The sequence below is a fragment of the Ammospiza nelsoni genome, chromosome 13 (assembly GCF_027579445.1).
Source record: "Ammospiza nelsoni isolate bAmmNel1 chromosome 13, bAmmNel1.pri, whole genome shotgun sequence".
NCBI lineage: Eukaryota > Metazoa > Chordata > Aves > Passeriformes > Passerellidae > Ammospiza > Ammospiza nelsoni.
Window position 1 is genome coordinate 4,405,595 of NC_080645.1, and position 26,368 is coordinate 4,431,962.

Genomic DNA, 26,368 nt, shown 5'->3' on the forward strand with positions numbered 1-26,368 from the left:
TAGACATTAAGACAATCAATATTTATTCTCTAATTTCACTGTTACATAATGAAAACCAGAGTAGCATACCACATTTTAAGCAGAAATCCAGTTTACTTTGAAATCTAGCTGAAAGTATGATGAGTCACTGTAAGCAGGTGAAGACAGAAAACTATTTCATATAATTTATTTTGCTCACACATTTAGTTTAATAATATGGAGTTAGGAAACTGGGGCAAGTCTGACTTAGCTACCACCAGGAAATTGTTTATCATAAAAGCATACTGTACCTGTTGTTGCTGGTAAGTTCTCTTGAAAAGCAAAGTGAAATCCCACTTGAGATCTGGAAAGAGCCTTGTGCTTTCAGTGAGAGCCTGCAGAGGGCTGAGCAGAACCTGAGGAGGAGCACAGTGAAACAGGGCACTGCCCAGCCCTGTGTGCCCACAGGCACAGCAGCTGCACTGCTGGGGAAGGTGAAACAGGAAGGCCTTGTAAATATGATTGCCTGGCAAAGGATTTTGAGAATATAGAAACTATAAGTGAGATTGAAATGAAAGCAAGCTTTGAGATCCCTCAGTTACTGAACAACTGGAAAACAATGGTGTGGCCAGCTGAAGGTAATCCCCTTTTGATGGAACAACACCCTCTGCTTGCAGACAGGCCCAAGGGTCAGAGCAGACCCTACAGCTTGGCAGAAGGGGCCCAAAGAGGAGTTTTTAGGGTTTAAAATGTAACACAGTATGGTAATGTAGTGATTCTTATAGGCTGTATGTAAATGCTGTAGGATTTGTATCTTGGACTAGATTGGTTAGTGAGAATTAGAATATTCAACACAGAAGAAGATTTATGGTATTGTAATGGGAACCTCACTCTCTTATCCTCTTTTACTCTCTTATCCTCGTTTACCCTTTACCTCTTTTACTCTCTCATCCTCTTTACCATGCTCCTGCCTTCTCTCTCTTTCCCACTCTCTTTATTCTCTGTGGCTGGCAGCTCCCAGCAGGGCCCTGCACCCAGGCCCTCTGCAATAAACCCCAAGTTCCAAAACCTGATTTCAGAGATCTCTCATCTCCATCCATCCTGACTGTCCTACCCCCATCACTCCTACACTGCAGTCACAGTATGCTCACAAGTAAACAAAGAAATGTATCCATGCTGCTTCTCTCCTTCTCTGTTTAACAAGTGTACTCCAAACTAGCATGGGCTTTCATCAAATATAACAGAGATGACTCGCCTTTGAAATTTTCTTCCCTCCTGCATTCTTTAAGCTCATAAGAAAAATCAGGAGTTCCACTACTTACCCATTGCATCCAAGGGATGAGAATTTTTCTACTTGGTTTTCAGAAGAAACACATATGGATATAGTTGTACTTTTGATAAATAAAAGCTTTTAAAGATAAACAGATTTCCCTTACTGGAAACTGCTCTATAGAGCCTTATCAGTAATTACAGCCTTTGCTAGACAAGATTGCAAATTCCCAGCAACCCTTAATGAGAAAGCAATAGCATTTTGTTTTGCAGGCAGCTGATAATGCAATGTTTATTAGTCACTGAGTAACTATAAGAGATATCAATATCACAACCTTTCCTTAAATAAGAGGTTTGACATATAAACAAAGTTCATGATGTGATCCTAGGGTTAAAAACAAGCTCCTAGATGTTTCTGGTCTTATTTGACAGGTCATTGACCTTTATGAGTTTTCTGAATCAGAGTTTATTTCATAAAACTTCTGCAGAGAAACAATACCTCAAGCTAGTCACAGCTGCTGTGCTTTGGATGCAGAATGTAAGTTTGAAAAGTGCATTAAACTGTCCTTGGAAGAGGCTCCACAGCAGAAAAGCTTTGCTGTTGTGCGCAGGCAAGGGGGAGGAGCTGTCTTATCTCTGAGGTGACATCCAAAATTATAACCATAATAAAAACCTTGGTGATAAGGAATATATAAACAAACTGTTACAGGATAGATGACAATGAATTCCTGAGCCAGCCCAAATAAGATTCTGAGATTTAAGGCTGGATGAATTTACTTCAATGAGGGCATGTCTTTTAAAGAGGAATCTTTCAGAACGTACATCTAATTTTTTCATCCTCAAACATCAGTGGAGCACTGGAATTTTGCTTACTCAACAAGTTATAAAATCCTACATTTTGGCTAAGTTAGGTGTTGAATTAAATTTTTATTTTTCCTTATTTAATTAATAATAGCCTACATTAATAAGAAATGAATGTAATGCCTTTTGTCTAAAGGCATCTGGAAACAGCACATGGTATCTAAACTGAGCACATATCTAATTTTAAATGCCAAGTGGCAAAGACTTGTGTTTCAAAAGGCAAACCAGCTGTAGAGACAAGGAAATTTTGGTGTTGAGAAAGATGTACAGAGCATCAGCAGCTGTAGCAACCAAGCTGCTCTGTAATCCAGATTCCTTGAGGGAGGGAAGGGAGGTTGTGACTAGCAAGAAGACACCCTCTCCCTAAGCAATGAATGCATTTTTAAATTTCAATTCTACTGAATGCATTTTTAAATTTCAATCAGGTCAAAATTTTCAAACAAAATCCCCTTGTGTAACTACACTTGGGATGCTACTGCTTCTTGTCAGATGCTGAGCTGGGAAACAGCTGAACTGTGAAATACCAGACTGCAAGTTGTGTAGTGGTGCCACACTGCAGTGCCTTACCTGGGACTGCAGTGTGCTCTGACTGCTCATTGCAAAGCCAGTTAGCACTCTGTGCCTCTGCATCTCTCAGCTTTGCTTAAAAATTAGTCCTCCAAGAAGAGTTCAGATTCACAAATTCACAGAATGACCAGATTGGAAGAGACCTTAAAGATCATCAAGTCCAACCCAGCCCCAACAGCTCAACTGAACCCTGGCCCCCAGTGCCACATCCAGGCTTTGTTAAACACACCCAGGGATGGGGACTCCACCACCTCCCTGAGCAGCCATTCCAGAGCTTTATCACCCTTTCTGTAATAAACTTTTCCCTGATATCCAACCTATATTGCCCTTGACACAGCTTGAGCCTGTGTCCTCTGGTTGTGTATTAAAATATGTGTGCTCATTTTCCATGCATCAGCTGTGCTTTTCACATCAACTGATCTTCATTTCCTTATTATTTTGTATTTTGACATACACTAGGAGCCAAAGGAAACCCCAGCTCTTGGGCTTTGTCTGCCTTCTGAGTTGATATCACTTTTGTTTGGCTCCCCCAAAGATGCATTAGCTGAGCACAGAGGCTGGCACTGAGCAGAGCCTTGGGGCTCAGAGGGGTGGCACAGTGCTCTGGGCAGTGAGAAGGGGCAGAGCTGTGCTCACCAGGGAGCCTCAGTCAGTGCAGGAGGGACAGTCACAATATCTGGGTCTCACATGCACTGCTCTGTGTGCAGATTTAATCCAACTTGTTACATAATGGGTGGTTTTCCGGTCATATCCTATATAGCATTACATTTAATGAGCTTTTTCAAAAGCAAAAAAGGAATGAATTTCAATCAGGCACCTAAATACAGGCTATTTCTAATTTGTTTATCCACATACTGTACTTCTGTACTGCTGAAACATTGTTGAAGTTAAAATTTCTCTTCATTTTTTTCCTAGGAAAACAGAAGGGGAACTTGAAATCATGTGGGAATCCACAGCCAAAGAAAACAAGAGAATGAGAGAACTCTTACAGAAATCCCTGAGGAAGAACACATGGAGTGCTGTCACAGTTCATGAACCACTCTCTCAGAAGGACCTAGTGTATGGACATGATTTTAGCTATTGTGATGTGAAAACCTCATCCCCTACTGAAAATGAAATTCAGCAGGAATGTCAGTGATAAGAATCTTATCTCATCCAAGAAAGAAAACTTGGTGCCTAAATTTGACTTTTCAGCAGCACGATGTGTAATGGAATGCTTGCTGTCTTCAATTTTAGTGTATTTTTAGGGTCATGAAAATGACAACTGCATATTCTCTACTTGTTCTGTTAATAATGGAAATCTAGCCTAAAATACAACTTTGCTATTTGAAGAAAAGGCTGTTTATTCTCAAGACAAAATGTGGTGCAACTTTAAGTTAACATCTTGGTGTTCAGCACAGACACACAATGCCACAAAACAAGTGAGCAGCGAGACAGTGCTAGTTAAAATTAAAATGACAAGTTTCAGTGAATTCTCCCTAAATTGCCAGGTGGAGTATGATCCAAGCTGGAAAGAAAGTGTGGCTTGTACTTTTCTCTCATGAGGAAGCATCTTGACTTTCTAAGATGCAAGGATGTCCTTATACCAGATGGTGTGCCAAAAATCTTGTTGTCTGAAGGACAGAGAAGAATTTGAGTGTGGAGCAGACATGACTGAACCATCCTCATGACAGCTGCTGTGCCTGAATGCACAAGTGTCCAGGGTGTAGATTTACAGGATCTGGAATTTACAGGTGCTGGGAGCTCCTGCCATGGGTTTGCCAAGGGGACAAGCTGCCAGCACAGGATGCAGCTCTCCTCCAGATTGTTTTGTTCATCCTGCTTCAGACTCAGTGGCTTCAAAACTACCCAGAGTATTCTCTGAAGCAGTGCTTATTGTTTATGCTTTTAGATTATTGACCTGTATTTGTATTAGCTTTCAGATTTGTTGGTTTTTCACAATATTGCACATCAACTTTGTAGTAGTATATATTACTGTGATACAGCTTTATTTTGGATTTACATATAACTTGCTGGATCAGCTTTTTGGTTTTCCTTCATTTTCATAAGAAAACACAAATGGTACCAAGAAAACTGTAACAATACAAAAACCATATAACTATCATAGTTGTGTAGTATTGGAAATAAGGAAGAATTTCATTATTTCTAATACTACATGAAATATTTCATTATTTCATTAATTCTAATTATTTCATTATTGGCTTTGATCAAAGTTAACAAAAAGAGCAGAAAACCAAGTTAAAATACTAAAAGAAGTTCATAGTGTTTGTGTCTAGAAAGGTTTCTGCAGTGTTTTCCTGCAGGGTGAGGAGGAATGGCTTTATTCAGGAGAGGGTGGGGACAGCACTTCTGTCACACCATGGTGGTCAGGGACAGACAGATGGACAGCTTTCAAAGGCAGGTCCTGCAGCACTGTGCAAAGCTAAAATAGCTACAGATGAGAGCACTGGCAGAACCTCAGTGCACTCAGACTACATTTCCCTGATTATGGGAAAACCACCAAAGCAGCTCAGTAATATATATGCAAACAGGATTTTAGGATGTACTTTAATTCCTTCCCTTTAAGTGCACAAGTGCAGCAGCATTATCAGTTCATCAAGATACAACTTCAGCATGCCAGAGTCTTTAAGACACTGATTAACAGAGCTATTCTCAACAGCACACTATCTTTTGGTCTCTGCCCAGAGACTTAACAAGAGCTACACCTTTGAATCCTTTCACTCTCCTGGCCTTTTCAGCTTGATTATTCTAAGACTCCACGCCTCAACATAACAACCAGAAGCTATTTTTAAGCACAGTCTGAAATAACTTCATTAATATGTGAAATTGTCATGGGGGTGGTCTATCACTACACCAGTCCTGTCCCCTATGTTCCTTGAATTTGAAAAAAAAACCAATTTGAAATGTCAGGTCTGAAATCCCTCTGCAGGTAAGTTAGACAGGCACCCACACTCCTCTGGTTTCCACACAAGCTCCAATCTGCAGGTGTGCAGGCTCTGGAAGAGCAGGGAACATGGCCATACCCTCAGCTTTTCACCTTTCTAAAGGCAGGTTTGGAAAATGAAGCCTTTCATGCCATATTTTCTAATATAGGCATCTCTTAATATGCAAATACAATCTCAGAACTGACTTAATATTTACAATACTATCCTCATCTGGTTTTAATTGTCCTATTGAGTTTGTTTTAAGAGCCTGTAAAAATTTCACAAGGAAAAGCTATTGTATTGGTAATTCTTAGAAACAGAAGCAAGATTTCCAAAACTCTCCATGTTGGTCTGTTTTTCCACTGAAATGACCTGGGAACGTCTTAGAACTGCACTTTTGCCACACCTGCTGCCCATTTTCACAGCTCTTGTTTTAGAGTAGGTTTTAATGCAAGGTTCAAAGGGCAGCACCCTGACAGTGACACTCCTAAGGCCTTGTTCAGAATTGCTACACTTAATTTGTCATTTGCATATCATTAAGATATGACTTTTAAATGAACTAACATTTAATCAGATTCTCCATACTCAGTTTTCACAGGAAGAGAACTGAGTAAAAGTTATATCCCATGGATGAAAAAGTCCTTCTGTGGCTCAGGAACACTTCTTTGGCATAACAAAAATCCTGTTACAGGCTATTTTAAATACATATGAACATATTTAAAATACATATGAACCCACTTGACATACTTGGAGAGTAAAATACTGGAATTGTTTCAGATCAGCAAAAGTAAACCCATTTGCAAATGTGCCCAGTGTTGTACAAACAGAATTATGATTAGACAGGTGCTTCCCTCCAGTTCCTTCCAAGCTGATTCTCTCTTTTATTAACAGCTGAAAGAAATTATTTCATTTTAGTCTAGTACAGTAACTCTACCCATGCCAATTTATCCTTTTTCCCACTTGACAATATAAAGTTGCTATTTTCCCCTGAAAATGCTGACAGAGCATCCTGACTCTGTTATATTGCTCCTGCCTTCCAGTTACAGAACCTTCCAGATCTTCCAGTTCGTAAATTGAAACCATGAAGTATTTTCAGCTTCATTTCACAAGACAACATTAAAACATTCTTCCATTCCTACCAAGAAAAGGAGAAAATTCAGGATTTGTGGAACTGTAGTCACATTCAAGTTTCATTGATGAATTTACAGAGCACATTCTGTCCATAAAAACTGAACATAATTTTGCCATATTTTGGAATAAATAATGTGATTATATATTCAAAATGCAGACATTGCCATCACCTTTTAGAAACCAAAACCACAGGAGAATTCGGAGTGAAAGGAATGAGGAACTTCACAAACAAACTGTGGATCTGCTGGTAAATACAGCTAGATACCGAGACATAAAAGAAACAATGGGAAGGATTCCACTGATGAATGGAATGAGAGAGATTTGTCTTTACAAACTATAGGTCTGCTGATAAATAAAACTGGATACTGAGAGATGAAAGAAACAACGGGAAGAACCATAAATTCCATAAGGAATTGCGACGGTGTTCACAGGGGTCTGAGGATGAGGGAAGAGACGAGGATCTGACTCCATGTTTCAGAAGGCTGATTTATTATTTTATGATATTTATTACATTAAAACTATACAAAAATAATAGAAGAAAGGATTTCATCAGAAGGCTAGCTAACAATAGAAAAAGAAAGAATGGATAACAAAAGCTTCTGTCTCTGACAGAGTCCGAGCCAGCTGACTGTGATTGGCCATTAATTAGAAACAACCACATGACACCAATCCCAGATGCACCTGTTGCATTCCACAGCAGCAGATAACCATTGTTTACATTTTGTTCCTGAGGCCTCTCAGCTTCTCAGGAGAAAAAATCCAAGGAAAGGATTTTTCAGAAAACATGTCTGTGACAAGGAATTCCACTAGTTGACACAAGGAAAGAGAAAGGTGGGGGGTGATGCCTTAGAAGGGAGTCTTTGGTATCAGGTGTTTGAGGAAGTCTGTACCTCCCAAGCACCTCAGCCAATGGGGAAAGAGGAAAATGTGGCCAGGAAATTGGGATAAAAAGGAGGCTGTGTCCTCCTAAAATGGGAGGGATCCCAGGGGAATGCCTCATGGCCTCTCCCTTTATTCGAATAAAGTAAAAGGACTCCTCTGCCTCCTTTTTGGCCATAAACCTCTGGTGTTTGTGGATTAATTTTCCTGCCAGGAGTAATTCTCAGTAGTTGCAATGCATTTTCCAGGTACAGCTGAAATAGTGGTGTTACTTTTTACTCCACAGTGAGAACAGAGCATTTCACACTCTGTATTTTGGGTGTGTCAGCAGCAGGGACAGTCTGACACTCAGCAGTACATTAAGGTAAGTGTGTACCAGCGTTACGTGACCTGACAGAGCTTTGATGTGTACTTACCTTATCTTTATTCCCACTTCCTAGAAAAATTCCCCTGATCATTATAAGTCATTTAAACCCAGGTCCTTTTCCTTTCCCCTTTCCTTTCCCCTCTTCTTTTCTCAAAGATGCTGTTTTTCAGGCCAGGAGATTGCCTTTCACCAGCTCAGAAGAGAGAACCTCCTAAGACATTTTCACGATGAAAAATTCGTGCCACTATCCTGGCACATGGCATCGGGAGTTCTGAGAGCTTTTCCCTTGGGACTACAGATCCTTCCTTGGGCAGGCATGGAAGAAGAATTTAGGAGAATTCTGAGTACTGATCCTTCTCTGCAAATCTGTGGTAAAAACTCCATGGTGTTAATCAGCTTGGATCTAGAAAAGCAGAAGCACTTTGAAAGCTTCTTTATGTTTAAAAATGTGTTTTCTCAAGGAGTGAGCTCTCCAGATTTTTTTTTAGTCCTGAACTATTTTCTTCTGTACTAAATTTATTTCAACATACCTATATAAGCACCTATTCGGACATGAAATACAGAAAGAAATATATTTGAGCTTTTAGGATTGTTTCCTACCTGAAATATTTGGTTTCAGTAAATATAAAATTAAAATGAGACTTGAAAAGTAGCACAGAACATCATAACCTCAGTGAGTGCCTCAGTACTCAGTGTTTCTTTCCTCAGCCAGAGATGGGCACAGGGCAGGTTTGCCTTCCAAAACCTGTGTTAACTGGTAACCCCCACTTGGTGGAAGGCCAGTGGAATGAGTTTGGACTCAAAAAGGAGATCAAAGTCAGGCTTTGTTTTTAAAATAAAAAAACCTCACAGTCTCCTTCGGAGGTGGATGTTTATCAGAAAAATCATTGATCCTGATCAGAGTTTGAAGCACTGTTAAAAACTATTGTGACATACTAAAGCTGATTTTCTCCAGAGGCCATCAAATTTCCTTTAGAACATCCTTAAGAAGAGACTTCTTGATTTTTTGGTGGCCTTTTGGATAGAATTTACCCAGCATTTATGAGTTTATTGAGAGTCTCTAAACAGCTCTACTTAAAAAAATACAAAATAAATCTCTTGCTGGACTAAAGACTCTGCACTATTCAGGCAGTTCTATTACAGAACCTTTAGCAGACCTGAATATATTTTCAAAAGCCTTATTTATCACAGAAGAAAAACCAATTCCACTGGAACCAAGAACTAAGTAAGGAAAAATACAGATATTTAAACCCCAAATATTCTGTTAAGAGCTGTAGTCTATTTGGTAATTAAGAATTGCAGTCACCTAATATTTCCTGCTGACCTCCACAAGATGCAAAGTTCTTGCAAACCATGACCCAGCATCACCACAGCTATTAAATAATATATTTTTTTTATATTCCACTTGCAACATACCTGCAGTTACTTAGGAAAATAAAGTTATTTAAAGAAGGACAGTACTGAGATCAAATCATAGAACACATCTGACCATTAATATCGTCAGATGAATGCAGGGAAACACGCTGGTCCTCTCATTAAAATTCAATAACCTGGAAGCAGGAAGGTTGGAATGGAAAGTATTCACCCTGAGATACTGCTAAGCTACAATTAAAAACTGCAAGTTAGGATGATCCTTATCATTTGCTTTAGTATTGATCAAAGCAGAGCATGCATTACTGCAAGCAATAAATTCCAACCCTAACAAACATTAACCTTCATTTTTGGTAAGTAGGGATAATAAAAGGTGTATTTATATACTGTACCCTTGCTATTTCCCGAATTAAAGTTGAAAATTACTTTTTATGATTTAATTGGTAAAGTGCATCTTGAAAAGGTTCAAACTACAGGGTTAAGTAGGAGCAGCCCTCAAAGTGTTTGCCTCAAAATGCCTTGGAATTTGAACTCATTCATGTCTTCATCTATTTGTGTACCTATGTGAGAGGGGAGGATTCTTTTCCCACGGCTGTAAAATGTCATTTCTCTTGTCTATGAGGAAAATAACATTAGAATCCTTGAAATCAATGTTTATTTTTTTCCTTTGGTGGCTGAGGAAAAGAAGGATTGCTGGTAAAATTAAAAATCTTTTAATGGGTTTACAGCATCCCAAGGAGAGCAAGCCCTAAAACAAAACTAGACAATAAATGAAGGTACTTTTCTATTTTTATAAAGAAGCACAGACTAGTTGAGGTCAAATCAAATTACACTAAATCTAAGAAAAAATTCCTCAGCAAAACTTTACTTAACAGAACATTAAAGATTACATACCCCGTTATCTTTTCATCAAAATTATGTGGATTTTGAGGGGTTTTTTGTTGGTCAGTAAATTCCAGGGTAGAGTTGATGTGAAAGACGTGCCTGCTTCATTTCAAGGGACAATGTTAGCCCCATAATATGACCTCCCCTTCTCTTTTATTCTTTTCACATCAGCTATTTCAATAGTCTCTGCGGCATTTCAGGAACAACACAGGTATGAAAAGATTATAAACCTTCATTTCAAAATTATCAGAATAAGGAAGACAGAAGTACATTATAAGTACATAATATCTCATGCCAAATGAAATTGGGAAATTGAAGGATATGAAGACATTGGTTAATTTTTGTCATATATCACAATTACCACGAAAAATATTTAAAAAGTCTTTGTAAAACTTTCATTAAAATGAATAAATTGTTCATACTTGCCTTTTCATATGGTTGAAGCATGACTATAATTTTAACCTGTTTTATTCTCTTTATCTGTAGGCAAAGAAAAAAACCCCAAAGTTTTGTCTGGCCATTCTTACTGTGGTAATTTTTCAAGAAGTTGTTATTTAAGATGGAAGAGCTTCTCTTGTATCTTAACCCCATTTCTGTGAGAATTAAACAAGAAAAACAAAGAGAGGGAAAAGCCAGTGACTGAAAAGGTACAGTTTTGATTTTGTTTTCTGTACCAACATTACTTTGGAGAAAAACATTCCCAGTGTAGTCTGGCTCAACCACCGGAAAACAGGGCAAATATAAACTAACAAATGTTTCCCATGTTCTGAAGAGTCCATTTTTAGTCACAGATTTACATCATTATTTTAGAGGGAATTCCTGCTGATCAATCCTGCATGCTTAAGGAGTTTGTTAAAACGTGAGGAAGACAATTGTCAAAACGTGCTTAGGGTGGCTTTGTTGATACTCAGACCCAACAATTTGCTCTTAATTTCCAGCCCTGTAGTGCATGTTTATGAGCCACTATCTCATCAAGGCAAGGAATGTTAAATGTTAACATCAGGAGCCAGTATTTGAACACTTTTTAGCTTTTACCAGTAGGTATTTATTGACAAACTCATTTACAGGGGGTGCTCAGGACTCACTGATTGGAGTGTCACACAGCAAAGGAGTTGTACCAACTGCACTGCTAAAAACAATTAAGTGATTATTAACATGATTAAGGGGCTTTTTGCGAGTGTTTTAGGGATGACTAGCTCAAATGAAAGCAGTTACCTTATGGCAGAATTCAGGATAATAATACTTTTTTTTTTCCTGGATATACAACTGAATAGAAACAGAGAATAGCATTTTTCACTGGAGCAACATCTTTAAATATTTACAAAAATGGAAAATCTTTGTAGCTGCAAGCAAAGGGATCACCAGCTGCCCACTCAGCTGCCTCAAGTTAATGAAAAACAAAGGAAATGTTTTTGCTTATGCTTCTCTACCTTCTCGAGATACAAACATCAGCTATTTTTAATAGGCTTCAAATTGAGCACGTGGTTTTAATGCACCCATAATGTGACAATTACGTCAAGGTTATCTTGCCAAAGCATTCCTAAATTACCAGCTGCTTGCTGTAAAGATCATCAAAATAGATTCTCCAAATGATGGATCGCTCTCACTTTGTGATGCACTGCTTAGCGCTGGACAAACATTCTCACAAATGGGACAAAGCTGGATTTTCTTGTTTTTAAAGATAAACTAACTGGACTATCAGTTTACCTGTGGTTCCTAACTCAAAACTTCTTGGCAGAAAATAGGTTTAATGATTACCTTTTATAACCTCTGTACTTAGGCTGCTGCCCCTTCTTCATATTCTGCTTTCAGACATGGACATGCCTTGCTTGTAACTGGCTGGGAAATGCAACAGGAGAAACACACTTGGCAAGGATTCCTGCACCTGATTAACTGCAAACAAATTTAAATAAATAAGGTAAGTGAAAGCAAGAATTGCTAAAGGTAATGATTGAAGCAGTCTAAATACAGGGCTTTAAAAGAGAGGCATTGGGCACAAAGCTGCAATGAAGTTCAGCCACCCAAGCCCTGCATTCTTCATGTGTGCAGTTTTCCTTCATAGGTTTAATCTTAACAGTTAATTCATTATGATTATTTTAAAAATCTTTATTTCAGAAGATAAACCTGATGCCTTTATAGCCTAAATGTTTCTGAAGATAACAATACTGAGATAGGTATTCTGTCAATTTAAAATGCTGCAGTTTTTGTAGACAGTTACAAATTAATTTACAAAAAAAAAACAACTTATGTTTCCTTAACATGATGCCTTCCACAGTTACCATCTGTAAAAAAGCATTAGGATCTTCAGCGTTCAAATTGAAGTAAATATAGTTGCAGAGTCTTAGGAGAGAAGAGACTTTTGACTGAATCTACTTTAGAGACTCATCAATTTCCTTCACCGTCTCAGATTGTATTTTAGACCAGTACTAGGGGAAACAAGCAAAATCCTCACCGAAAAAAAACCCGTAAATCTAAATTTAAATTTGAAAACAAACTCTTTACATTCCAGTTCTAAAAAGGACAAAACATTGAGTGGAAGACATTCACCCTGAATCAACAGAGAGAAGACTGGTGACCCTTTCCGAGGCAAAGAGCTGCTAAACAGATAATTCTGGGAGCTGCCAAACAGATAATTCTGGGAGCCCACACTCTGTTTAGCAGATGCTTCCATCTCCAAGGAACTGAGGCAAAGCCTAATTAAATGAAGAATGGAAAGAAGGTCTCCTAGATAAGAAGAAAACCAGTTTTTGGGAGGAAGATAAAACCTGTCTGGACCTTTGGAGTAGTTCAAAGGAAGGACTGGCTATAAAAGCTGGATTGTTCCAGTGAGGACGTCCTGCAAACTGAATGTGAGAAGCCACAGACAGCCCCTGCCAGGTGGGTGTAAGGAAAATCCACAGGGGAGGAGGTGAAGCTGCCGTCCCTTCTCCTCTCTGAGCAGGGAGTGCCATGGAAATACTTTTCCTGGGAGTGACCGTGTGCTGTGTTTGTTTTCTGGTCATATTTACCTGCACTCATTTGTACCCACGGGCATCAGCTAAAGTCAAGTAACATCCATATGCTAGAGTAAGATTTTGTTGTTGTTTCCTTAGAAATTTCAGCAAGGAAAACAAATGGGTGAAGAAAGCTTGAAGAGAAGAAAAGGAGAGGACAAAGGAAGAGAGGACAGACAATCCATCCAGAGTCATGAGCCCCAAACGATGAACCTACAGAAGCAGGCAAATCTTTTTCCTTTCCTTTTTCCTTTCCCCTCGGGTCCGGGTGTCAGGGGCTGGCAGAGGGAGGCACAAGGGGATATTTGTACACATGCATCAGTTTACAAAAACACCACTGTGTCCAATTTAGCAAAAATATCCTGATATCTCAGCTATGTGGTTGGCTAGCATTCTCAGAAACAGCCAGTTACTGAAGTTAAATAACTGATAAAAACAGACTAAACCCCCAAGGATATGTTGTTGAAGTTATCAGATATAAAAATAATTCAAAGACTTACTCTAAGTTGATCAACTGAGGCATTTCATAAACTTTTTTTTTCTGCATGTAAATTTCAGAAGTCATAGTTGGTTGTCCAGCTCATTGTTTCTGAAAGTTTGTTAGTGTTTATAGCCAGAAAATAGGCACTGGTACTTGAAGAGAAGTGAAAATCTGTCTCTTACAGAAAATTACAGATGCTTTAGAAAACAGTTGTGTCACCTCCTCTCAGGAGGGAGTGGCATTTCTCTTAATTTAAGTAGCCTGGAGAAATATTATCTATGTGCTTTTAGTTTGGTGCCAAGACTGGAAAAATACTGATGTGATTAGAGAAGCCATAGCTATCAGAAAATATTGAGTAGTCCATGCCTCAGTTTCAGTGGTTTCATGCAATATTGTAGGTCACTACAGATCTGGGAGAACATGATCTTCTCACCCAGTGGTATCAACACCACTCCTAGGTGCAAATATTTAAAGCAAGGACAGGAAAACAGCGGCCCAACAACAACAACAGCAACAAAAAAGGATCCCATCCATGAATTTCTAAATCTTAGAAAATTCAGAATTCATCAAGTGCTTGCAAAAGAATGTCATGGCTTAATCAGAGAGGAAAGGGCAAGTTCACCCATTCAAGGTTATATTTGAAATTCACATAGTTCAAAAGACAGTTTAAGAAAAGAAATAGGCAGGTGAAACACAGACAGATGTACTTTTGAAAACAGCAGGAAGTACACCACAGAGAGATCTTGATAAGAAGAATGAAACTTTGCAAAATCGTTGAATATATTTCTCTATAGAACTTACATATTGAAAGCCAATAAAAACCAGTCAGTAAGGACAATTACTGTAGTTCTGTGATACTGAAAAGAAATTGCTGAATTCCTAGAAGTTGCTTACAAAACCATCTCATTTTACTTCAAGGTGGGCCTGATTAGTGGAATCTGTATGATTGTGGGTACCATTATTGGCTCAGGTATCTTCGTTTCTCCAAAATCAGTTCTTGCCAATGTGGAAGCTGTGGGTCCTTGTTTAACCATCTGGGCAGCCTGTGGAGTTCTGGCAACATTAGGTAAAAAACTCAACAAAGAATCTGAATCTTTGCCTTAAATCTTGATATCTGCTTTTCTGCATACTCTCATTTCACAAATTAGCTTATAGCACCAGGACCAAGATCAACTAAATCCTGCTCTATATATGCATATATGCAGTACTCAACCATAAATTTCAAATGGGGTGTTTCTAGAAGACAAATTAAGTTTCAAAATTGTAAATTACGCTCTATTTGGAAAGGAAGTTTTAGTTTTTCCTGCTTCATCCACTGACTGTAATAAAGACAATAGTCTTCTACTTCAATAGCTGCCAATATGTGAAATTTACTGATAGTAAGCTAGGTACTTTCTGCTGGCTTTCTACTTCTGCAATTATAATTCTGTTATCTGAAAATTTAGCACTAAGCACCTCAAAATATTTCAAGAAGTAAAGCAAAATTCTGAGCATTGTATCAAGTGGGGCAGCAAACAGGAAAAACCTTAATTCAAGATGCCACATACAGCAACAGAACAGGAGGTATGACTGTACTTTAATGCTGAGCTTAGCAGACATTTTATTTCAAAATAGTGCAGAAAGTCTGTTTTTTCAAGTTTCCAATAGGTGTGTCAGCCAGTGCGGTTCTCACTCAAGTGCTTCTTACAGTGTTCATTTCTTAAACAGAAATTAAATGAAATAAAAACGTTTGTTTGTAATGTTTTGGAGAAGTTTTAAATATCAATGGTAATAATTTTTAGACTGCATCTGAATAATTTCAGGGTATTTCTTTCAATTGCTCACAAGTAATTAAAATTGTATTTTGCACATACAGTAAAATAAACAGAAACATGAAGAGAGTAATGGTGCACAGTACAGATCAATTCCCTTCACTTTTCTACCTATAAAAAAGTGATCATCTCTTCAAGCAGTCCCAGGACCAAAAGTGCATGAACTAAACCTGCTTTTTTTTTGTTATCCAGGCGCACTTTGTTTTGCTGAGCTTGGTACAATGATCACAAAGTCTGGGGGAGAATATCCTTACCTCATGGAGGCGTTTGGGCCAATTCCAGCCTTTCTGTTCTCTTGGACGAGCTTGCTGGTCACAAAACCCAGCTCCTTTGCCATCATCTGCCTCAGCTTTGCAGAATATGCATCAGCTCCTTTTTACCCAGGCTGTGACCCACCCCAGGCTGTCATCAAGTGTCTGGCAGCTGCTGCTATTGGTAAGAATCACAATTTTAAACAGCCCAAATCCAGAATTGCATTGTGACCTGTGTCTGGCCCCATCCACAAGTGCATTTTCCTTATGTTCATCTTCACAGAGACACCAGAAATCTTTAGGACACAGTCCAGTGAGTCCTTCCCACAATAACAAATTAAACAGCATAAAAAGGATGGATTTAAAATGTTTTTTTTTCCCTAGTTTGAGGGTTTTATTATTCTTCCTTAAGATAGATACATCTGTATAATGAATGCTTATCTCTAGTGGAAAAGGAAGAAAAAATAACTGTGAAAATGCTATTTCTTTATTTATCAGAATGCTGTGCAACTTCAAAATGTTTTTTATTAAAGGTACTATAAAAGTCTAATTCATAAATCTGTTTTTCCTCACTATTTCTAAAGTTATCCAAACACAGTAAGCAAAAACTGTATAGACAGGCAAAAATATATATAATATACAAACTATATATATACACATATAGTTTATATGTTATATGTTTATATGTTGTTATAATATACATATATATGTATACACATATATATATACATATATAATATACATATATATATATAATATACATAGACAAAAAGTGTGACAGAAAAGCAGTGCAGTAAATAAGGGGAGGGGCAACTTTTCTTTAAATTCTGACAAACAGTGTGAAAATTTATAACTTGATTTCTTTTAGTGGTAATTACAATTGTGAATTCATTGAGTGTGAAGCTGGGAAGTTACCTCCAGAATTTTCTCACAGCTGCTAAAATGATCATTGTCACAATCATTATTGTAAGTGGAATTGTTCTCCTTGCACAAGGTAATAAAATTATGTTATTTGAAAAAATTATTTTGGCTTTTGCTATGATGATTAAAAATTCCCCACTGAGAGAAGAGACACAGAAATAAGGCACAGCCCTGAATCTCTTAATTCTGGGTTTTAGTTCTAAATCTCTTGGAAATTATGGCTTTTTCTTTCACAGAAGGGGATGTGTGCAAAATGCAACACTATAGATAAATTAATGCAAACTATAAATCTACAGATCTACACATATAAACTACAGATCAATTAATACAAAAGGGTGTTCATTAATTTTATAAGTGAAAAGTTTCAAAACATGAGACATGTGGGAATGTTTTTTTCATCTCTTGGGGAGATTACAAGAATTAATTCCAACACTGATCAGTAATCTTCCTCTTATTTGCAGGAAAAACAGATAACTTTAAAGATTCTTTCAAGGGCAGTAAAATTTCTGTTAGTTCTATCAGTTTGGCATTTTATAATGGACTCTGGGCATATGATGGATGGTAAGAAATCTTTATTAACCTTCACAGTTAGAGTTTAACAGCCTTTAACTGGTTTACTCTCTCCCTGTAGAACCCTCTGAAGGCATTAACAACTGACTTGTTATTAAGAATGTCTTGATGAATTCTGGAAAAAGAACACTAGTTTGGGTAAAAAAAACCCAGAACTCCACCCTCTTTTAGTTGCTGTTTGTTAGGGAAAGAAAATATCTTAGATCCCAAAAGGTCAATTACTGCTTTGGTGTTGAAGGTGATTAGATATTGCAGTAATAAGGAGAATATAACAAATTTAATTCCATTGTGTTAGACAAAATAGCTTTCCCTGCAGGCTACCCCATCAAACTCCATTTCTTGTGAAATATATAGAGGTGTTTGATTAGTCCAGGAGAACACAAAAAGGAACTTTGTGTCAGAAATTATAAGATTCAACTTGCAGTTTTTTTCTTAGGGAATGTCAGTTGGCACAGAGTTCTGTTGGCACAAATCCATTGTTGTTCTAAAATGTACAAACTGCAAAAGTCTGTATATAGGTCAGTACTTTGGGAGCAAATAAGGACATAATCTTGGTCTACCACACAGCAATTCCCATTTAAAAGCTTTTGAAACTGAATTTATTTTAAATAGATTATTTTTTTAGGTTCTGTTTCCAAGCTTGAGTGTCTCAACTCAGGCATGAGACTGCTAATTCAGGCATTCATATGGACTTTTTAAGAGGGCAAAGAAGCTGATCCCTAAATAATTATTTGTGTATGTAACCACCAGGCACTAACATTTGAAAATTTGCCTTTGAACTGTAAATACTCACTCTTCTGATTTTCAGAGTGGATGAATATAAAAATATAAAAAAATAAAAATTGTTTCAATTGGTCTACACACTCTAGCAAAAATGGTTATTTGGAAATTATAATTCACCTTAAAAAGGTTTTCATGCCTGTTTTTCAAAGGCAGTCTGACTTACAGAACCACTCTGAAACAGCAGCAGACTTGCTTTTCTCTCTGCCCCCAGCACACTTGTGCTTTTATTTGAAAAGACTCAGATACTGCAAAGCTTGGAGTTGAAAGGCAATTTTGGAAATCTAAGATTGATTATTCCGGGATATTTTAACCAAGACTTAGTCTCAGAGGTACTAGAGATAATGCAGAAAGAGATGGTGAATCAAGAGCCTGACTTTTGGATAAGAAGCTCACATTGGTTTTGTCCTGCAGTTTTCCCACTTTAAAAAATTGATTTTACATTTTTTTTCCTTTTTAAAACTGAAAAGATTAAAAACAATAACAGAGGAAATAACCTCACCTCATAGGTGAGTATTTAAACCCCTGACTGCTGAAATACTCTATGAATGTTTTTCCTTCCAGGAATCAACTCAATTACATCACAGAGGAACTTAAAAATCCTTACAGGTAAAGCTGTGTAGGAAAGCAGTGTCTTTTACTGGCAAGAAATCAAGCCCTATAAATTTTTCTATAAGCAAGCATATATTTTGGTTTGTTTTTTAAAAGCACTAATATTCTATTATTCAAGGTTTGAGCACTAACAGACAAAGCTAATTAGCTAATTATTATTACAGGCTTTGTATCTTTCCATAATTTTTACAATCCTGATTTCCATAGCTCTACACTTAAAAAAAAAAGTAAATAGGAAAAGTAAGAATGCAGAGTTTACTATGATAACTGTAGCAGTGATCCAGCAATGCTGATGGGGTTTTGCTTTTCCATTCTTTAGAAATCTGCCACTGTCTATAATTATTGGAATCCCCTTGGTCACAGTTTGTTACGTTCTGATAAATGTTTCCTATTTCACTGTGATGACTTCAACAGAGCTCCTGCAGTCCCAGGCTGTTGCTGTGGTAAGTTACTTAATTTTGTAATAGAACATCTGCATTGAAGTCATGTGAGCCATTAAATTCCATTATTTTTTTGTAAGATAGAATTAATTTTAGTCTAAGCTGTTAGTGCCACCTTTCTCCCATTAGCCACTATCATTCCTTAACCTAAAATTTCAGTAATGCCAAATTGGAGGAGTAGTTCTGTCATCTCCAGATGGAATAAAAAAGAAGGAAGCAAAAGTAAAGCAGTCTTCAGCAAATACATTGTAAAGTAGTCAGAGGGGGACTGCTTTCCATAGGCAGCAAAAAGATGGAAAGGGAAATAACATCTGAGAGCTGCTTTGCCATTTTCAGTGTTCCCAGGATTTCTGAGAAATGCCATAGGACATAGATCTGAGTTTGTTATGGAGATAACAGCAAATTGTCCATCAGTCACTTCCACCTTATTCTTTTTGGGCTTTTTTTCCTTAACAAATTTGAAAGATAGGATTTTTACATTTTTGCAAGACATACTCTTACAGGTAAAAGTAGAAATTACAGAAGTTTCTGAAGCCATAAAAACCACATCTGCCCCCTCAGTTCCACTCAGTAAATTTTCTGTGTCTCTGAAACAACCGAGGTCCTGCAACAATTTTCCTAATGCAAGGTTTTGGGGAAAACAAACAGTGTGTGACAAACATTAAAAAAAAAACTTAATAATAATAATAAAAAAAATATAAATATATATTTTAAAAGTATATATTCCATATATATTAACCTATATTTTATATATACATATAAAAATAATAAAATTAGTGGCATAATAATATATAAATATTGTTTAACAATATAATAAATAATAAATATAATGAAAAAATATATTTTTATATATATAAAATAGTCTTGTCCAGTGATGAAGTACAGTAATGTTGAAATGCTTAAAAAATTAAAAAAAAATTTAAAAAAATTAAAATAAAGCCTTTTAAAATTTAGATCTTTGGTGCATTTAAACAGCTTGTCTGCACCAAAAGGTACAGCAGAGAATGTATGAGGTTAAATCTTGTATAAGAACCAGTCCCTTTCAATACACCTTTAAGCTTACAATCTGAACAGCTCACAGCAACCAGCTCTGAACTATCAATTAACAAATGAATTAACAAAATTCAGCACTGGCTCTGAGCAGAGAGCTCTATACAGCTGCCAGCAGCCTCTGAGTGCCCCAATTCTGGACCAAGCAACATCACTGGTGTCAGACTTGTGCGAAAGCAAAGCTCTTCATGCTTGATTTACTAAAAAACCCCAACCCAACTAAAAACTAAACCGACCTGTCAAAAGCATTTAAATTCAAATTCCTCTGGACAATGTACCCCTAGCTGAGATCTACAGCAAGAACTGACACACCACGCCACAGGTGAAAACTCAAATGTGGTGAAGGACCAGGGTGAGCTTGTCCTTGTTTGCCCCCATCTCAGGCTGTCCCTGCTGATGTTATTCCTCCTGGAGAGGCTGAAAGCAGCTTCTGTGGGCACAGAGTCTGCAGCAATGCCATCTCCCTCCTTCTGTCTTGGAGACACATCCCAAGGCAGGCGTCTATAGCAGAATTGAATTTCTGTGCAGTTTTTACATCTGCCTTCCAATGTCTCCTACAGATGTTGCATCTTAAACATCATGACAAAAATATTCCATTTTATAGTGGTCAGTGAATGAATCCAGGTCTTTACTAGTCAGAGCATTCTTCAATAACTACACAAAATATACAGCATGGATTTGTTGGGTAACACAGCTCAGATACCATTTACTTTACTTACAAAGAGACTTAACATTACTAAATGGTAATTAAAATGACAAAAGTGATTAATTTTAATCCCATTTCCCAGACATTTGGAGACAGAGTCCTTTATCCAGCCTCTTGGATAGTTCCTCTCTTTGTGGTATTTTCCACACTTGGATCTGCCAATGGCACCTGTTTCACTGCAGGCAGGTAAGTCCCCATGCTAAATATCTTCATGAAGGGTGGAAAAATTTATATACATGTATCTACAGACACAAGAACATTCTTCTGATCCACATCACACAAAATGTAATTTGAAATTGCCTGTAAATCTAGCTATATTGTTTAATTTTCAAAAAGAAACAGTGGCCATTGAGGTTTGAAAGTTAGAAAAATGGTCTCTTCTTAATTCAATGAAGGTATACCACTATAGCACAAAAGTTTTTTTTAATTTCTCATCAATTTTAAAGCTGAGAATTGAACAGTTAAAAGCTACCAGTAAAAACATCATTACACTAGCAAAGGTAGCTGAGAAGCTATTCCTTTCTATCAGTTGTTCAGCACTTCCATTTACTATTTAAAACATTTTAAGATTTCAAAACCATCTGAACACAATGTGGCTTTAAAGACCATTTTTAAACAACAGGTTGTCAATACACCTTTTTGCTATGAAACACATGAAAAAGGAAATATTTATTTAAAAGAGACACAGTTGGTAACATTTCCCAAAATAATTTTCAGTAATGATTCTGAAATGAATTTCAAGTGCACTATTTTAACACTGTTCAGAATTTGTTTCATCTCACTGCTTTAATACCGGTTATTTAATTTCCTTCATTTTTAACTGCTACAATCTTTAAATCCCAATGCACATCAAAGAAAATCCTGATGGAATTAGTTGGATATCTACTTTAGTAACACCTTTTAAAGCCCAGGTGCCACACTAACTGCACTGCTTTGTTGTTGTTTTGCCAGACTTGTGTACGTTGCAGGTCGTGAGGGGCACGTGCTGAAGATTCTGTCCTACATCAGTGTCAAGCGCTTAACACCAGCACCTGCCATCATATTTTATGTAAGTATGTATTTAAATACAGAAAAATAATCATCACCTATCACCAAAAATTCTCCAGTAATTCGTACTTTCACAGCTTCTTACAAGCAGTTTTGACACCTGTCATTAGCTATCTAGACAAGAAAATTGCTAAATGCATTTTGGGAAGAAGACTACAAAAAAACCTCCAGCTTCTCTAATTTGAACATAATTGTTCCAGAACTGGACTTTAAAAATCAAAATGGTTAACAATCAATGGCATGAGAACAGAATCTTAAATGAATGGTTAATATTAGGGAAACCTTTCACAGGATACTTGTAAGCCAGCTATCACTACCCTGTTTCCTCCATGTAGGAATATTTCCTCCATGTAGAAGATTTAGTTCACACTAAAAAAGTCCAGTCAGTCAACACATTTAAGAATAAATCTAGAACAGCTTGTTATTTTTATTTTACTCATTTATCTTCAAGGCAAAACAAGATACATTCAATCCTGTCAGGAAAATTAATCCACAAACACCAGAGGTTTATGTAAAAGGAAGACAGAGGAGTCTCATAACTATTTGAATAAAGGGAGAGGCCATGGGGCATTCCCCCCGGGGTCTCTCAGATTATTAGAGGACACAGCCTCCTTTTAATCCCAATTTCCAGCCACATTTCCCTCTCCTTTCCCATTGGCTGAGGTACTTGAGGGGTACAGACTTCCCACATCACCTAATACAGACCTCATTTCTAATGTGCTTTTTCTTTCTCCTCATGTCTCTGTTCTTTTTCTCTAAGTCCAGAGATGTAGCACAGTCTTGAGTGAGTAACAGTCTGTGTCAATTAGTGGAATTCCTATGGAATTTATGGTTCTGCCCATTGCTTCTTTCACCTCTCCCTATCTGGCCTTATCTACCCTCAGGCCCACAGTTTGTTTGTAAAGACACCTCCTCCTCATTCCTTTCAATCCCAGTAGTATTAAAAACCTAAAAATATATTTTGTATCTTCAAGATAGTTAGTCAACAATAAAACAGATTAATGCATAAAAATGACTTAAAATGGAATTCAGATTGCACACAAAAATAACCACGTGTTGGCAGGAGGCAGTCACAATCTTTAAAGGTGCTGCAAGGCACTTAAACCCAAATATTTAAGCGAAAACATTCACAGTTCATACTCTGGAACATCACACATGCTGCTGTATTGAAACAGATGTAAAATTCAACCTTCTTCTATAATAGACTACACTAATTTTTGTTTTCATTTCTAGGGGGCCATTGCTATTATTTATGTTATTCCTGGTGACATTAATTCCCTCATAAATTACTTCAGCTTTGCAGTCTGGATCTTTTATGGTTTAACTGTACTTGCACTAATTGTTATGAGGTTTACAAGGAAGGAACTCAAGAGACCTATCCGGGTAAGTTCTGTGTGGCTTTTCCTCCATTCCATTGATGCTGTAGCAGGAATTCACACTCAGTATCTGGATGTTTAAACAGCCCCCTTGGGCAGTGTCCTTGTTTTTTACTCCTCTTGCCTGAAATCCAACCATTTAACAGCAGATCTGCACCAGGACTCATAAGCCCAAAGCTCATAAGGACTGGGAAAAGATTACAGAATGCTGATTTTCACTTGCACAAAAGCCAAAATTTCACAGATGGGTAACTGCACTCAGCAGACTTCCATTGAAAGAATATCCAAAATAAGACCCCAGCCATTGCATATTATTTATTAAAATGCAAACTTGGACACTGCAATTTGAAATAAGAGATCTTAGTGGATAATTTGGCAGAAGTGTTTTCCCTGCCCATATTTCTGATACTCCTTCCATTGCCCCATCTGATTCCAGAAAACTTTAAAGTAAAAAAAAATACATAAGGCAATAAAAATATTCTTTCATACAGGCAATTTCTGTAAAAACAGCTAAAGAATGAGGAAGTGATTTTATTCTTTGTGTCTTGCAGGTCCCCATCATCATTCCTGTCATAGTGACACTGGTGTCAATTGTGCTGGTACTGGCACCAATCATCAGTGCACCTGAACTGCCCTATTTGTACTGTACTTTATTTATACTTAGTGGACTTATAGTTTATGCACTTTTTGTTCATTTAAAATTCAGATGGGCACAAAAAATATCAAGTAAGTATACCTCAGGTAGCCAGCTCTAAACCCAGTATTTGCTAAACTTGAGATTAATTAGAATGTTAAAGTTCATTACCTGGTCAATCCCTACTAAAGTGTGAAAAATGCCATTCACTTTTGTTAAAATTTTAGAAGTTTAATAGTAATGAAAATAGTAATAAAAATTAGGACAATTAGAGACAATAAAAAGCAAAGAATTCTGGACATCTGGGTGCTTTGCACTCTGCCAAAAGGCACACTTTGCTAACAAAGAATTACCTCTTAAAAGCAATAGCCTATTGCATATTCAGAGATCTCATACATGATTCAAACATTCCTTTCAAACCAGGGTGGTTCTGCTTAATTTCAGCTTTGCACCCTCACCTTGTAAATCAACCTTCTTGGTTCCTCAAGTCTGAGGACTCCTTATAAGGAGGCAATAATTCTGCTCTTGGGATCTTGGAATCTGTTGCTGTTATCTCTATCCAGAGAGGATAATGTGAAGAATTTCTTGATTATCTTTTCCATTCTTAGTGCTAGTTACAAAAAGTATATCTTATATCACATAGTTTCTATTTTAATATTATGCTATAGCCTAAAAACTATATTTACCACACTACTTAAAAGAGATTAATACAGCATAATTTTCTAACATAACACATATAGTATTCATTTTAATATTTGTGAAGAGCTAATCATATAATATGCATTTTTTCACATAAAGCATGTGAGCAGAATGTGCAGGGAAGCAATTTCCCTAGTATGCAGTGGGCTTTACTGAAGACTGGATTTCACTCCTTCCTGCTGAAAAGAAATAATGTCTACTTGAGGAAAAATTAAACTTAATTCACAAAAAACCCCACATCACTGTAGTAGCACAAGGAAACAGAACTAATTAACCTGTTAAGTCAGTTTTCCAGTTATCTGTATTTCAAAACATTGCTTTAGCCATTAACTGAAGATTAGCAGACATTCTTATGCCACCAAATACTGGGCTTTTACCTCTGATTATTAATTTAACTATCCTTGCTAAAGAAAATGTTAACAGCATTAAGATAAAAAATAATCCCAGGGCTGAGTACAGTGAAAGCTGCAAGAACTCAGAATGACCATTTATGAACTGATTGCATAATCCCTAGAGAAACTCTGATATTACCTCAGGCAAAACAGGATACACAGGTATTTCTAGGAGGGTAGTTGGAATTAGCTGAATACAACAGCAACAGTAGTTCTACAGACATTTAAAATCCCATCATTTGTCTCTCTTGTCCCCAGGATGATTATTATAATGTAATAATTATAATTAATTATAATTTAAATTATGTAATTTGAAGCATTATACTCCAGTGGAAGTTTGGAAATTAGGAATGCTGTAGTTTGGATCTTAAGCCTGTTTATTCCCCACCCCTTATTTTTCATTTTGAAATAGGAATACAGATTAAAAAACCAATGACATAGAAAAATAGTTTTCTCACTTAGAGTTTGAATTGAAAGTTCTCTTATAAAGCCTCTAACAATAAATCTTTTCCTCAGAGCCCATCACTATGCACCTCCAGATGCTTTTGGAAGTCGTTCCAGAAGAAGACGTTCCTGAATGAAGTATTTTATACCCACCAGGTTGTTTTAAAGTGCTCTACTGGTTGAAATATATTCAATTTAGTTTGGCGCACATATATATTTGCTAAATTGTTATGTTGGTACTGGTGTATTAGTTTTGCAACACTTCAGTACTTTAAAGCATCAAATACATATAATAAAAGATTTCTAAGACAGACTACAGTGTCCAGCAAAGCTGGTTTCATTGTTTGTTAATAAATTATGGTGTCTTGTTTTCTGAATTAAAGTTTTTAGCAAAGGTGTGTTTTAATGTCTTTACAAGCAATTCCATGGGTGTTAGTGTGAGAGATGAGTAATGTGATGATTGACTCTCACAATGAACAGACAAATAGCATGTGTATAGGTTAAGGAAAATTTTATAGGTTTATAGTTCTGTTGTACCCCCTTGTGTGGTTATCAAGGGACATCTGGGAGGGCTGGCTTGTCACTGTGGTGACATCTGAGCTCCAATCAGGATTTGGGAAGAGATCTCCACCACTGGACAGTGAAGAAGGGGTCATGGACAGAACTTTGGGAGGGGTTAAAGGGTTAAAAGGCCAAATCTCCATTGTGTGGGTGAGCACAGGGTGGGGAAATCCTCTGCTCCCGGTGCTGTAACTTTTTTCTCTATTCAGTCTTCTGTGTTTTTGGCAAGGTTTAATAAACCTTTCTAAATAATGAAAATTGAGTGACCATTTCTCACATTAACATCTCTGAAATGGGTCGCTGTCTTTACCAACTTCAAGCCCCAGGTTTGTTACAGAGCCCAGACAGAGATTGCTGAAACAGACTCAGCACAAGGCTGAGTTTCTGC

At 37.1% G+C, this 26,368-nt stretch overlaps 2 protein-coding genes across 6 annotated transcripts in view; both read left to right on the forward strand.

Annotated features, from left to right (window-relative positions):
- Positions 1-3,991, forward strand: part of CEP89 (centrosomal protein 89) — a 33,977-nt gene extending 29,986 nt beyond the window's left edge. Inside the window, exon 19 of the mRNA XM_059481212.1 lies at positions 3,571-3,991. Within this exon, the coding sequence (XP_059337195.1) occupies positions 3,571-3,793 (223 nt within the window). The 3' untranslated portion in view covers positions 3,794-3,991. The remainder of the gene's footprint in view (positions 1-3,570) is intronic.
- Positions 3,992-4,705: 714 nt separating this feature from the next.
- Positions 4,706-25,813, forward strand: SLC7A9 (solute carrier family 7 member 9). Of its 5 annotated transcripts, none has more exons than XM_059481371.1 (18): positions 4,706-7,953; positions 8,113-8,327; positions 10,384-10,423; positions 10,699-10,859; positions 12,025-12,130; positions 12,722-13,089; positions 13,305-13,430; positions 14,605-14,752; positions 15,690-15,932; positions 16,617-16,742; positions 17,131-17,230; positions 18,584-18,628; positions 18,951-19,074; positions 20,910-21,013; positions 21,779-21,875; positions 23,108-23,257; positions 23,802-23,976; positions 25,492-25,813. In XM_059481371.1, the coding sequence occupies exons 7-18, from the start codon at positions 13,326-13,328 to the stop codon at positions 25,554-25,556; spliced, it is 1,482 nt and encodes a 493-aa protein (XP_059337354.1). In that variant the 5' UTR covers positions 4,706-7,953; positions 8,113-8,327; positions 10,384-10,423; positions 10,699-10,859; positions 12,025-12,130; positions 12,722-13,089; positions 13,305-13,325; the 3' UTR covers positions 25,557-25,813. The 5 variants fall into 5 exon arrangements, with proteins under 5 accessions (XP_059337354.1, XP_059337357.1, XP_059337356.1 ...); XM_059481374.1 differs by lacking the exon at positions 10,384-10,423 and having other exon boundaries at positions 4,706-7,734; positions 7,838-7,953; XM_059481373.1 differs by lacking the exon at positions 10,384-10,423 and having other exon boundaries at positions 4,706-7,734; positions 7,838-7,953; positions 8,127-8,327.
- Positions 25,814-26,368: the final 555 nt, after the last annotated feature.

What these genes read in the sequence shown, in the direction of transcription:
- SLC7A9 (XM_059481371.1), top strand. Translation starts at nt 13,326, where the DNA reads ATGGGTGAAGAAAGCTTGAAGAGAAGAAAAGGAGAGGACAAAGGAAGA. An exon ending in CACCTGCCATCATATTTTAT is followed by an intron (nt 21,876 to 23,107) that starts GTAAGTATGTAT and finishes TTTCATTTCTAG; the next exon opens with GGGGCCATTGCTATTATTTA. An exon ending in ATGGGCACAAAAAATATCAA is followed by an intron (nt 23,977 to 25,491) that starts GTAAGTATACCT and finishes TCTTTTCCTCAG; the next exon opens with AGCCCATCACTATGCACCTC.